Genomic DNA, 13,415 nt, shown 5'->3' with positions numbered 1-13,415 from the left:
CCTGTTGGGGGTTAGTAGTTATCACCGCCAAATCATCTGCATATGCCATAATCTTGTTTTCATAACCATTACAGACCACAGGACTTATCAAAGGGCTCTCTAATATCTGCCGAATAAGTGGGTCGATATAGAGGGCAAAAAGAATTGGGGAACAGGGGCAGCCTTGACGCGTGCCTCTGTTAATAAAGATTTTCTCCGAGCACTCCCCCATAACGACAATCCGTGCAACTGGGTCAACATACATTGCCCTGATCGCTTGGATACATTTCTCACCAAAGCCTCTTCCCCTTAAGATCTGCCAAAGGTACGCCCAAGCTACGCGATCAAAGGCTTTCTCAGCGTCGAGCAGGATCATGGCCATCTCACCCCCCCATGACAGCCTGGGCATCGAATAAGGCTATTGCCCTCCTAATATGATCTGTAGTACCTCGCCCAGGCACAAATCTGTGCTGCCATGGGGAGACAAGATCGCCAATGATCCTGCCCAACCTCCTAGCCCAGATTTTAGAGTAGAGCTTCGTGTCGGCATTGATCAATGAAATGGGACGATAAGACCCAGGTTTCTCAGGAGGTTTCCCTTTTTTGTGAAAAACAACTATATTGGTCTCCTTCCATGACTGCGGGACCTTTCCTGTGCAGATTACACCATTGAAAAGATCGATTAGAAGCGGGGTGATCTCAGCTTCCAGGCATTTATACACCTCGAGAGGAATTCCGTCGGGGCCCGCTGCCTTACCCAAGGCTGAGTCATGCAGGGCAGCCAAAATCTCATCCCGATTAATATCCCTCTCCAGCTCCTCCCTTAGTGAGTCCAAGATGCGAGGACCTTTATCACTAACTTTTGGATTTTGAGCGTCATTTAGCTTCTCGTCAGTGTAGAGTTTTTGATAAAAATTCTTAAAGACCTGTAAAATATCTTTGGCATCAGAGTACTCTACCCCACTTTCTTCGATCTTGAAGATAATATTTTTAGATTTCCCTTGCTTAATTTGTAGAGCAAGAATTCTGCCTGCCTGTTCGCTCGTCTCATACCGTTTAGCCCTGGTTGTTTGATATTCAGACATAGACCTCTGCATCACCAGCTTCTGTAATTCTGCCCTAGCTGCCAACAATATCTTGTAGCTCTCATTGCTATCCCCTCCTTGTACAATATCAAAAGTGTGTTGTTCCTCCGCAACAGACAAATTCCTACCAAGTATTTCGATCCTACTTCTATCTTCCCTTCTCAGCTTTGTTGCGTAGCTTATTGATTCGCCCCTGAAAGCAGCCTTAAAAGTCTCCCATACCCCGTTTCGTGATGTGCTATATCGATTGGCATTAAAAAAATCCACCACCCATTTCCTTATGTGTTCGATAAATCGATTATCCGACAATAGACTCCTTTCAAAGGTCCACCTTGACCGGGCCTTTCCTTGCACTGCAATTTGATACGTTAGTACTAGGGGATTATGGTCCGACAACAGCTTTGGAAGTTTCGTAATTGCCACCCTATTGATTGCGGAAGATGATACCAGAAAATAATCAAGTTTTGAATATTTTTGAAAAGGGTTTGAAAAATATGTAAAACCAGATTTAGCAGGTTCCTTGGCTCCCCAAACATCTACCAATCCATGTGAGTTTATAAGAGCCTTAATAGCCCTAAAAACTCTCGGTTTCCGTCCCAAATAGGCTGACTCCCTGCACCAATCAAAGGAGATATTCAAATCTCCACAAAATATTATAGGGGTGATCCAGTTTACCAACTCCATTTCTAGAAAATCAAAAATCTCTGGATCATCGCTATTTGAACCATATACCACACATAACGTAAAACCCTTTCTCATCTCGACCAGAAGCCATCTCCCACTACTGTCAGCTTTAGTTCGCCTAGCTCCACCCATGGAAATTCTGGCTAACACAGCGACCCCCCTAATAGTCGATGATTGGGTTGTAGATGATAACAACTCGAAACCATTTAGGGACATAAGGCTCCTTCTAGCCCAGGGGAGATGGGTTTCTTGAAGGCATAAGACGTCGAAATTATTATATTTCACATATTGTGCCATTTTATTGCGCTTCCTCCAATCGTTCAACCCTCCTATGTTGACTGAACATATTTTAATACATGCCATCCCAAGGGTCCGTCTGTACATCCAAGATCACCTGTACCTTAAACCGATTACCTCTTAAAAAAATCATACCCTGCCTACGCAGAAAACCCTCTTCCAATTTTTCCAACTGCAAATTTTTTGTTTGATTACCCCCCCCCTGCACCCCCCCAGTGAACCCACCCCCCCATGGTCCTACCGGCCTCAGGTCCCTGAAGCCGGCACCCCATCCCCCACCCCACCAACACCACACACCAATCCCCCTCTGGAAAGCGCTCAGACCTGGTCTGTGCGTGTGATGGAAAGCAGAGATTGCAGTGAGGACAATCTAAAAAAAGAAAACAGATTATCTTAACCCTATTTGGCGTGGCCGAACCATACTTCCTAACCAAAATAACATTGGATACTCAATTCCCCTTAACAATTCAGTCCTCTAATATGGCCATAAAGAGAGACGAAAGTGAACACAACGCCAAGCTTCTAACAATTAGAGTTATTTGCCTAAAGAGTCCAAGTATTCTTTTGCCTTGATTTCTGAGGCAAAGAATACAGTTCTGCCTTCATTGATTATTTTCAGCTGGGCAGGGTTTATCAGAAAGGCTTGGATCTTTTTTTCTTGAAAAGGTTTGATCAGCTCCCTCAGCCGCCATCTGCGCTCGACTGTCGCATGGCAGAAGTCCGGGCGCACAAAGAAAGAAAACCCTTCACCACTCCTTTTAGCGTCAGGTCTGGCTTTTTCTGCAATGGATTGTCTTAAGATGAAGTTACCAAAAAAGATAAACCTAGGGCAGTGTTAATCGCCTTCCTTGGTACTCTTGCGGAGTTTATAGGGAGTGCGGTGAACCCGTTGAATTTCAGTAGGCCAATTCCAGCTTGAGAGCTCTGGGAATGCTTGCTCGAAAAGTTTGATGATAAAGGTTTTGATATCGGAGCCCTCGACTCCCTCAGGGATACCCAGAACCCTCAGATTGTTCCGACGTAGCCTGTTCTCCATCTCCTCCATTTTCCACTGCATATCTGTCACCTGCGCATAATGAGAATTCACCTGACTAGTTGCTGCAGCTACCTCAGTCTCCGCCGCGACAACTCTTTCCTCCAAATTAGAGACTCGGTCCGCAGTATTTGTACATACTTTTGAAAGTTTCCTGACCACACCCTGAATCTTCCTCATGGCAGCCTGAGCCTTTCGATTGTCCTGACGGGTCTCCTCTCTATGTAAGATTATCTCCTTGTGGATAGTTTCCAATATGGTTAAATGGGTAGAATCTACATTGGGAGACCCCTGCAGAGCCAACTCCGAAGAATGATCCCAGCTAAGTTCACGTTCAGAGTTGGCCAGGATTCTTACGGTTGGGCCTACTGGGGGTCTGGATGTAATTGCCAATGGATTTGTTTCTAAATCGCTCTCTGAATCTAGAAAGGAGCTGCGCTCGTCATCGTCTTCTGACCATTCTACCCCTTCAGAGACAGAGAAGAAACACTCGCTAGAATCTTTTTCTTTTTCGACGGGAGTGATACCAGGGCCAGAACCTAAGCCCGCTCCATGATTCAGGTGGTCTAGCTGTGATTGAAGACCAGTATGAGCCATAACTGAGTCCTGCACAAGGGGGCCTGTTTCGCCAATTGAGGCTTCAAGGGGTAACCTGTTTTCCACCATATGCATCCCCTTAAGCTCTTCACCTCCGATAAAAACGGCATCAGGGTTTGCCTTATTTGATGATTTTAATACTATAGGCATTGCCTGCAGTGGGCTTTCAGAGACAATAGGCTTATCACCCTCAATTTCAGCCTTTTGAATAGTGTCCACCTCCAGGGCCTTTGCCTTCACAGCCTCGCTCTCCTTACCCGTTTTAGTGAAGATATCAGCGATCGAGGCAGCCTGAAGAGATCTCCCGGTATGCTGCTTTTTTTTCCCCAGAACGGTGGAGCATTTCGTATGGGAGTCATCATTAGAGGGTAAGGCACTGCCATTATCGTCGCGTAGACCCTTTTTCCTTTGGGTAGCAGATTTCGCCCCCGATGCAGCCTTAGGACCCATATCTTCGAAGCCCACTGCCTCTTGTCCGAAGCGAGAGCCCGCTGTGCTCCGTCTGACTCCTGCCCTGCTTCGCGGCTTTGCGTCCGGGCTCCGCCCTCCTGTGTGTCCGCGTCTGCTACAGCGTCCGCAGCGTCCACCTCCCGATGCGAGAGCCACGGACAGAACAGTCCGAACGATCTGCCTCCCGGAGCCTCGAACAATCAGGCAGGTAAAAAACATTGAATACAGGGGACTCCTCTGACTCCAGGGGAAAAAAATCCGCCGAAACTACTCGCGGTCAGCCTCGTCCATCCAAGCCCTCACTGCTCTCTCCGCAACGGCTGTTAGCAAGCCGCCATCTTGCTTCCCTCCCATACTGTGTTCCCTGAACGCCAGGGCGGACTAAATCAGCCGCAGGTGCATGATGGATCACGAACGGCGTCTTCACTCGGAGGTGGTGAAAGGTCTCTTTCAGCAGTGGGGCGAGCCTTGGTTAGATCTATTCGCCACCAAAGAGAACGCGCAATGTCAGCAGTTCTGCACGTTGGAATTTCCAAGGCAGCACTCGCCAGGCAGCGCTTTTCATTTGAGAGTGGAGTTGTGGTCTTCTATACGCCTTTCCGCCTATACCACTTCTGCCCAGAGTGCTGAAGAAGATCAAGCACGACCGGGCACAAATAATTCTTGTGGCCCCGGATTGGGCATGAAGAGTCTGTTATCCCCAGCTGCTCAACATGTCCATCGATCCTACGATCAGACTGCCTCTTTGGGAGGATCTTCTGGTGCAGCAGCAGTGGACGGTCCTCCATCCGAACCTGTCCAGCCTCCACCTCCTTGCGTGGAGATTGAGCAGCAGCAGTTGATGTCGTTTGACCTGCCTCCCAAAGTCTGCGATGCAGCCAGGTGTCCCTCCACTAAAACGGTATACGCCTGCAGATGGAACAAATTTGTGGCATGGTGCACAGCAAAGGCTGTGGATCCCCTTTCCTCCCCTCTTTCTGAGGATCTCTTGTTCCTCCTTTCTTTGGCCCAGCAGGCAGTGGCGTCACTAGGGGGGTGCGGACCGCACCGGGTGACACCATCACATGGGGTGACACCCGGCACCGTGACACCATCGGGGTACTGGGGGCATGCTTTCGAATTGGAGCTCAGCCACTGACTTCCTTTAGGCCTGGAGGGGGGGAACGTGATTCACCAATCCAAACTCTAGCAGAGTGGTGGGGGGTTTCAAAGGATGAAGACATGCCCACCCACGTGAGAAGAGGCCACCGTAACAATCCCCTGCGCGGCTGCGCCGGCCTCACCGCGCCCAGAGCACAACAATGCGCGCGCTTAGAACACCTGACCTTCCTGAAACCGCACACAGCTCCAGGTTGCCTGCTTAAGTCCATAACTACTCGCTCCTGTCTCACAGGTAAGTGAAGATTACTTACTGCCAGCGAAAGCCATCAGCTTCCCCACCCACAGCAAGTAAACACCGCAGCCAATTGTCGAACCATTCGAGCTCCCCTTCCCTTCCGCCCGTGCTCCTCCCTCCCCCCGGACAGTGCCTGTACGTCAAAGCCTCGCCCTACCTCGGAGAAGAGGCATAGGAATACCTCAAATATTCGAGGAAAGGAGGATTTACTATTAGTGGGTAATTTGCACACAAAAAAAAAAAAGTGCCGGGGCTCGCTTCAGGAGGCAGCTTGCGCCAGCGCATTTCTCCTGTTAGCGCCGCCTAATATAGAACCAACTACTAACCATGACATGAAAGGGTTGGGGGGGTGACGTAATGGTCAGAGCTGCCGACTTCGCAGCTGGAGAGCCGGGTTGAGTCTAACCACATTGGACCCAATTACGAGTTGGTCGATAAAATGAGGGGGTAATGCTGGGCTCATTTACTGTCCACTACAAGTAGGAGGAATAACAGACCGGACCCAGTATTACTGGGATATTTACCACTTCCACTGCCCCACCCCTCCAATTCCAGATCATTTCACTCGCCTCAGAAAGTAAGACAGAGTGGTAGCAAACTGGCCAGATTGATTTTATTCACACCCAAACACATTGGCGCCACTTTTACAGTTTGCCAGTGAAGCGCTATTTTTGTTGTCTTGGCTTTGTTTTCCCTGGGCTTGGATCTAGTGCACCAATCCTGGAGGTACTGCAATGTGAGGATTAAAAAACAAAATTTGTACTGCTGCTCTGTATCTAGGGATGTGGTCTTTTTATACCATACTGCTTTCGTTTTGTAAGGATATAAGCAATGGCCATTGAAATGGGTCCATTCAGGGCCCTGTTGTCATGTCCTTAACTCTTCAGGCAAAAGCACTCACTGATTTCTGAACAGTGAGTGTAAAAGCGTTAAGGTAACCATGTTGTTTCTGCTTACATTTCACATGGTTTGCAAAATTTTGTATTCCCTATGATTGTTTGCTTTTTACAGGATGCTGTCACTTTTTTTTGTAGGCCACATATTGCTCTTGCCCAGTGCGTAATTTAAATTGAGCTGCAGCCAGGTGTTTATTGCTGGCAACAATTGGGTTGTAGTTGAAGGCAGTCTGAGTTTTTCTCAGTGGGGCAGTATGGTGTTCAGTGGGGAGAGGATGTGGCACTATGGCCAGAGCTGCTGAATTTGGAACTGGGGACCCAGGTTCAGACTTAATAACCAGTCCACCAGACCACTCTCCTGAGAGAGCACTATCTCATGCTAGACCTTAGAAGGCTTCGCAAGACATTAGAATCCCTGGTGTCGTAGCACCAGCAGGTGGACCCTAGCATGACAAGTGTAAGTTAATCTACAAGGCTTGTCCACCACTATTCATACTGAAGTTCACCTCCAGTCTTGTGGGCAGGCCTATGAAGCAGTACACCCTAGAACAACAGTGACCTTGTCACTGAGATTACAGGACCCTTGAGAAGGGTCAGCTCTAGGGCGGTGCAACCGGTGTGACCACACCAGGTGCTGACTTTAGGTTGAGGCATCATTTTTGCAAGTATATTATGGTTTTAAAAGCGCTTGCTGCCTCCTTCCATGCCTCCAGTAATTTACGGTAACAATAAAAATGTCATGATGACTGGTGATTAATGTTCTTCCTAGAGAGAGATCGGAATATTGTCTAATGGAAGATTTGACTCATGGAAAGGTAGCTCAGTGGGTTAATGTACCTGCTGCAAAGAACATGTACCATGCAGATCACAAAGTGCACATAATGTAAATAGGCCAGTGGGCTACTTCTTTTGTCAGAGAGACCCTATTGTTACTTGCAGTTTATAAGTTAAAATCCTAACATAGAACAGTGAGCTATTAACTGTCATCTACTCCGCAGCAACACAAGTCACATTTTTTATTAACTTTTGATACGTTTGAGCTACAAACAATGTATTAGTTTAAATGGTCAGATCATGCTGCAGATCTTGCATTATGAGGCAAATATGGCAGAGCCATTATTATTTAGAAAACATTTGCAAACTAGGATTTTTAGCCATTCATGTTTGAACTGCTGTTTTGGAAAAGGGAGAAGTGCTGATGACAAACTCCATGGCTCGGAGACAAATGGCTTGGGCTTCCACATTTTATCGTATTTGGGGACATTATGTGATTAGAAGCATATCCCACTTTGTGAATACATTTTACTGTCAATAACTCATTATAATCTTAAATAATCATGTGTATCCATTGGTTGATAAAACTGGGCAGTGAAACCAAACAAATACAAAAAATTGGGATGTTTGCGCATTCTGGCCACGCCTCTGGCTCTGCCCACTGATCCAATCCTTGGGTTAGTCCCGCCCTCTGATTCTCCGCCCACAGTTCCCCTACTTTTTTTCCCCACTTCGACCACTGATATATTGTGTTTCTGGATAGTGGGAACACCACACCAGTAAAAAGTACCATACCTATGATATTATAAATTCCAATAAACTGTTGACCAGCAGGTAGCCCACTGTACAACCTGATTGAGTCATTATCACACTATAGTTGCCAGGCACATTTTGTAAATATAGGACCTACATTTACAAACGTTACTAAGGATTCTGTATGGTCCCGTTATTTGCCAACTGTGTCCACTGGCGGACTCGGAGCGGAGGAGGTCCATGCGGTAAGTCGTGAGGGGGTGACACCATGAGTTACCCGCACCAGGCGACACCAACCCTAGTGACGCCACTGCCAGCAGGGCTCTTCTCTGGGCAATCCAAAAAGGCTACCTCTCGGCCATTTCAGCCTCCCTTAGGCCAGGGGCGGTGGGTGAGATTTTAAAGTGGTGGGGCGCAAACGAATTAGCATACAGCACCGTAGCGAGCGAGCGTAGCGAGCGAGGCCGAACCCCAAAAGGGGGGTTTGGGGGGTTACCCCCCCCCCCCCCAAGTAAATTTTGAAAAAAAAGAAGAAAAATCGTGCATTTTCAAGCAAATTTGAGAAAGCAGGAAGGTTAATAAAGCAATTGTGAAAGTGCAGTTATTACATTAATAGATGGCATAACATAGGTAGCTGCTTATTCAGTATTACCACAGAGCTTCATACATTCTGTCCCATTATGCTCAGGTGCTGAATTCAGACTATAAGACTCATGGAAATCTCAGCTCTAAGAGTAGAAGAAGTTGCACAGCAGTGTAATGGTTGCCAGGCTCGTTCCGCAGGAGCGTCAGGAACTTGAAGAAAAGTCCACAGTCTTCCCCTACGGCCTTCCGACTCTATTAGACTCTAGAGTAACGAATGGCACGCAAGGGGAAAACAGGGAAACAAAACAAGGAAAGGCGGGGGAAGAAAAACAGTCTGACAACATACTGAATATTAGACTCTAGAGTAACGAATGGCAAGCAAGGGGAAAACAGGGAAACAAAACAAGGAAAGGCGGGGGAAGAAAAACAGTCTTACAATATACTGAATATAAAAGAGGCAGCGCAATGCGCTGTTACCGTGATTCTGGTTGAGCTGAACTTTGTACACACACTTCACATAGGTCCACGCAAGTACCCCAAATATAAATGGTATAAAGCAGTGTTTCCCAAACTGTGGTCCGCGGACCCCCAGGGGTCCGTGACACATTCCAAGGGGGTCCTCAGGCAGTAATTTTAAAAGCACAAAAAAGTTCCTTGTAGAATCAGCAGTTTTCCAGCAACAATAAAAGTGTCAAGATTACGTCGGTGATTAATGTACCTGCTGGAGAGAGATGAGAGTTGTGTCAAGTGGCAGCTTTGACTTATCTAATGTAGCACAGAGGGTTAATTTGCCTACTGCAAAGAACGTGTACCATGCATTTTGAAAAACATTTTTTATGTGCCTAGGTTAGTGGGTTACTGCTTTAGTCACAGATTCTTTTGTTACTGTGCAGTTCATAAGTGACAATAGTAATATAGCACAGTGACCTATAAACTGTCATCAAAGAGCTGCTTGCAAGCTGCATGATACAAGTTAGAAACATATGTTTGTTTCAGTCTTTCATTATCCTAATCCTGCTAAAAAGGTTTATTTGGGTGGCAATACATTTTTATTGTTAAAGTCAATGCTAACCACTGTTATGTTCTGAATCCTGAGTTTGTGCTTCTCCAGACCAAGCACTCTTTAAAAATGCCTACCAGTATGAATAACATGTGAATCCTACACCCTGTAGTCGCATTTGCCTTATGTAACATTTTCTATACACTGATTTACACGTATGAATCATTGTCTCCATGGGGCAGATTTGCAAGGAAATTGACTGTGTGTGTCGCAAGCCATTTGGCTGCGCCGCACTGAGTCACTTTCGAAGCACAGGGATGCGACATATTTACAACAATATGTTGCATCTCTTTGCTTCCCCCTGTGCTGGCGCACAAACTGCTGCCATGCGCCTGCACAGGCACATTTGCACCATGGTGCAAGGATGCCTGTGTCGTGGGGAGATTGTTTACATGCAGGAAGGGTTCCTTCCTGCACATAAACAATCAGAAATGGCGTTTTTCAACTTCTAAGTGTGCTGCATTAGCACACATAGAACTTGCAAAACGTCATTGTTTTACTGATTGTTTATGTGCAGGAAGGGACACCTTCCTGTACATAAACAATCACCAGAGGTAATATCCTGTTTCTATGCGTGCTGCAGAATGCAACATGCATAGAAAGAGGAGAAATTAATACATTTCTCCAAGTTGCCCCTCCCTACGCCTCCCCTGGGGTGGCGTAGCATTCAGACACATTTCCAGATTTACGATTCCTCGCAAATCTGGAAATGTGTCTGGTTCCATGGGTTATGCGTGGGAACACCCACAGCAACACTCATGGAACGTCCCTTTCACGTAAAGTGCTGTGTGCAATTGGGCCATATTTACAAGACCATGAAAAGTCACGCAGGGTTGCTTTTCCTGCCTTGGAAATATGGGGCACTAAAATGCGTCACCGGTGCATCACTTTTTGTGACGCACCTGTGGCGCAAGGGGCTTGTAAATCTGCCCCTATATGTGTGTGATTTAAGGTGCTCTGACATCCTTCAATGGTATGAGAGATGTTATAAAACAAATTAAATACATGTGACAGAGGGGCTATGGAGAGATGAGAGGCACTGTTGGAGGAGGATAATATGGGAATCATTGAATAACCCCAACAAAGATTGTCATATCCTGGTGCATAGTAAGGTCATCATTTACTACTCTTTAAAAGCTGATACAATTCAATATATAATGATAAATTTGTTGTAGACTGCACCATTGTTTCCTAAATTGTCTTGGGGGGAGAGCCTCCCAAAGCCCCCTTTGTAGTGGTCAGGCGCACTCACTGCACTAGGTGTGCACTGTATGGGGACTGGTCTGAAAACATTTGCCAGGGCTGCTTTGGGTTTCCAGTCTGGCCCTGGCAGGAGTCTCATACTGCGAAATAAAACCAACCATTTAAAAGTTAGTCATGGAGATGCAGCGCTAACCCTCCTGTTTTTTGCAAATTCTTTCAATATAAAATACTAAAATCCTTAGTAATTCGAGTATCCGTTTTGTGTGCACACGTGTGTTTATTGTTTTCGAATTACTGTTTTAATGTTTGAAATTTAAGTCATACAAATTGCTTGGGGGTCCCCGGCTTCCAGTGGTGACTCAATTGGGGTCCTCAGGAGTAAACAGTTTGGGAACCACTGGTATAAAGGTTTTCGCAATTTGCCAAGGGGAAAGGTTTGATAGGCAACACAAGCAAAGAATCGTTCACCCTGCGGGAGACAGGTCCGGCCAGTGAACAAAGGTGAGCAAATCTGTGTAGTCTCCAAATAGAACAAACACTACAAAACTTTTAAAAACAGAGATAACAATGCATTTCTTACCTCAATCAGAATTTTTTGTATTCAAACAAGTAGCAGCATTCACTTTTTGTAGATGAAATCCGCACGTCTCTCTTTCAGTGTAGCAAACTTGTCAATTACTTTCATGTTGAAGTCCGGTATCTTTTGGACTAGCTTGCTCTCTACAGATAGCATCGCCAAAGCATTTAGTCTTTCCTCTAGCATGGTGTTCCTGAGGAATGTCTTTATGCGCTTTAAGGCTGAAAAACATCGTTCAGCTTCTACTGTTGTCATTGGAGTCGTAATCACAATTTTTAGTAAAGTCACTGTCTCTGTAAGTGAGTTTTCCATATGCAGTTTATGAATTAAACTCAGCAAAGTCAAGGCGCTTGTGGCCTTCCGGTACACAGGCATTCCGTAGAGTACAGTTAACTCAGTTCTCAGCTGCTCTTTTTTGAGCATAGGATATGCTTCCACAGCCTGATTCAGAGCACGCTCAGGGAAGGATTCATCATATTGTGCAAACTCTTTACTTTGCAATAAAGTCGCACTCACCAAATGTTTTGAGAACGAAAATCGTTCTTTCGCCTGCACAATTACAATGTCACATATCTCCTTTCCAATTCGAACCAGAGAGGTGATGTTTTGTCTGCGGTTTGCAAAAACAGAATGCTCCGGCAGTTTGCTCTCTAAATCTTCAACCCCATCTCTCACTTTCATAATCTGTTGTACAAATGCAGATGTATTGGCTTTCACAGAGACAGTATCTAGGTCTTTTCTTTGCAACTGATCGTATAACACATCAACAGGAATCATTATGTCATGAAATAAAAACAGTAAGAACTGAAACTCTTTGTCTTGTAGTGTTCTAATAAAGCCATGGGCTTCATTCTGACTTGTGTGATCAAAGTCTGCTCTGGATGCTATGGCGACAAAACATTTCTCAAGGCCCTCCCTCTGTTCAAAGATTAAGTTGACTGTACGAATGTGAAAGTTCCAACGAGTTGAGGATCCCCTTGGTACGCTTTTGTCCACAATCTCATGAAGGGCTTCTGTTCTTTTGGGGGAACGTGTGAAGAATGCTGCTATGCCTCCGATATCCTGAAAGAAAACTCGTGTCTCTCTGATCTTTGATACCGCCTGTTGCATAATAAGATTGAGTTGGTGGGCGTAACAGTGCACAAAATGAGCATTAGGGTACACATCTCGAATTCTCTTCTGAACTCCACTAAGGCTCCCACTCATTACGGATGCACCGTCATAGCTTTGTGCGATAAGTTTTTGTTTTTGAGGCAGGTCCGGGAAAATTAAGTCCAGTTGACACAGTATTGCTTCAGTGATGGTTGCTGCACTAGAGTCACTTAAATGCGTGAAGCCATAAAATCTTTCCACAATGTTTCTGTCACTGTCAAGGTACCGAAACACTAACACGGACTGTGTTTGAGTGGACACATCAGTGGTGTCATCAGCCTGAATAGCCACAAAGTCTGTGTTTCGCAACTCTTGCACAATATGGCTTCTTATAATTTCGAGCATACAGTCAAGGAGTTCATTTTGTATTGTATTAGAGGTGCCCTTAAAGACTGTAGCATGTGCTAAATGTCTTTCCAAATCCTGGTCTATGGTTGACATTAAATCCACTAGGCCTCGGAAGATCCCAGGTTTTGAGGAAGTTTCCGATTCATCATGGCCTCGCAATGCCAGTTCGAAAGCACCACAGAAACGAATGCAATCAATGATCTTGGATAGATTTTGTCTGTTCTTATCCACAGCTTCATTGTGTTTTTGAATGGATTTGCGATACGCATCATTTATCTGCTGCTCAATTGGTGCGTCTTCCCCCAACATTCCCAGTCTTGTCAGGTTTTCCAGATGATTTCTTGTGAGCGCATGCTTCTTTATTTTTTCAGCGATGTGCTTCAGGTCGACCATTCCTTGCCGTGTCCAAGAAAAGTCACCGCCAAACAGCAAGCAGGGGAAGCAGAACAGAGAATTGCGTATAGGGCAGCCTGTAAGCCAATCAGCTTTTGTGTACCAGGCATTTGAGAATGTACGTTTTGACATTTTTCCTCTGTCCTTGGTAGT

General features: G+C 45.7%; 2 protein-coding genes across 2 annotated transcripts in view; one reads left to right on the top strand and one right to left on the bottom strand.

Moving 5' to 3' along the window:
• Positions 1–13,415, top strand: part of HIP1R (huntingtin interacting protein 1 related) — a 513,161-nt gene that overhangs the window by 447,345 nt on the left and 52,401 nt on the right. The gene's annotated exons all lie outside the window — the stretch shown is intronic.
• On the bottom strand, positions 9,172–13,393 carry LOC146783784 (zinc finger MYM-type protein 1-like). Its single transcript, XM_085632952.1, has 2 exons — positions 11,373–13,393; positions 9,172–9,250 (listed from the first exon to the last, which is right to left on the bottom strand). The coding sequence occupies exon 1, from the start codon at positions 13,260–13,262 to the stop codon at positions 11,412–11,414; it is 1,851 nt and encodes a 616-aa protein (XP_085489078.1). The 5' UTR covers positions 13,263–13,393; the 3' UTR covers positions 9,172–9,250; positions 11,373–11,411.

This window comes from Triturus cristatus, chromosome 11, assembly GCF_964204655.1.
Source record: "Triturus cristatus chromosome 11, aTriCri1.1, whole genome shotgun sequence".
Taxonomy (NCBI): domain Eukaryota; kingdom Metazoa; phylum Chordata; class Amphibia; order Caudata; family Salamandridae; genus Triturus; species Triturus cristatus.
The sequence above is the reverse complement of the archived record's forward strand: the minus strand, read 5'-3'. Positions and strand labels throughout refer to the sequence as shown.

Coding starts and splice junctions, on each gene's coding strand:
- LOC146783784 (XM_085632952.1), bottom strand. CDS start 13,262: ATGGTCGACCTGAAGCACATCGCTGAAAAAATAAAGAAGCATGCGCTC.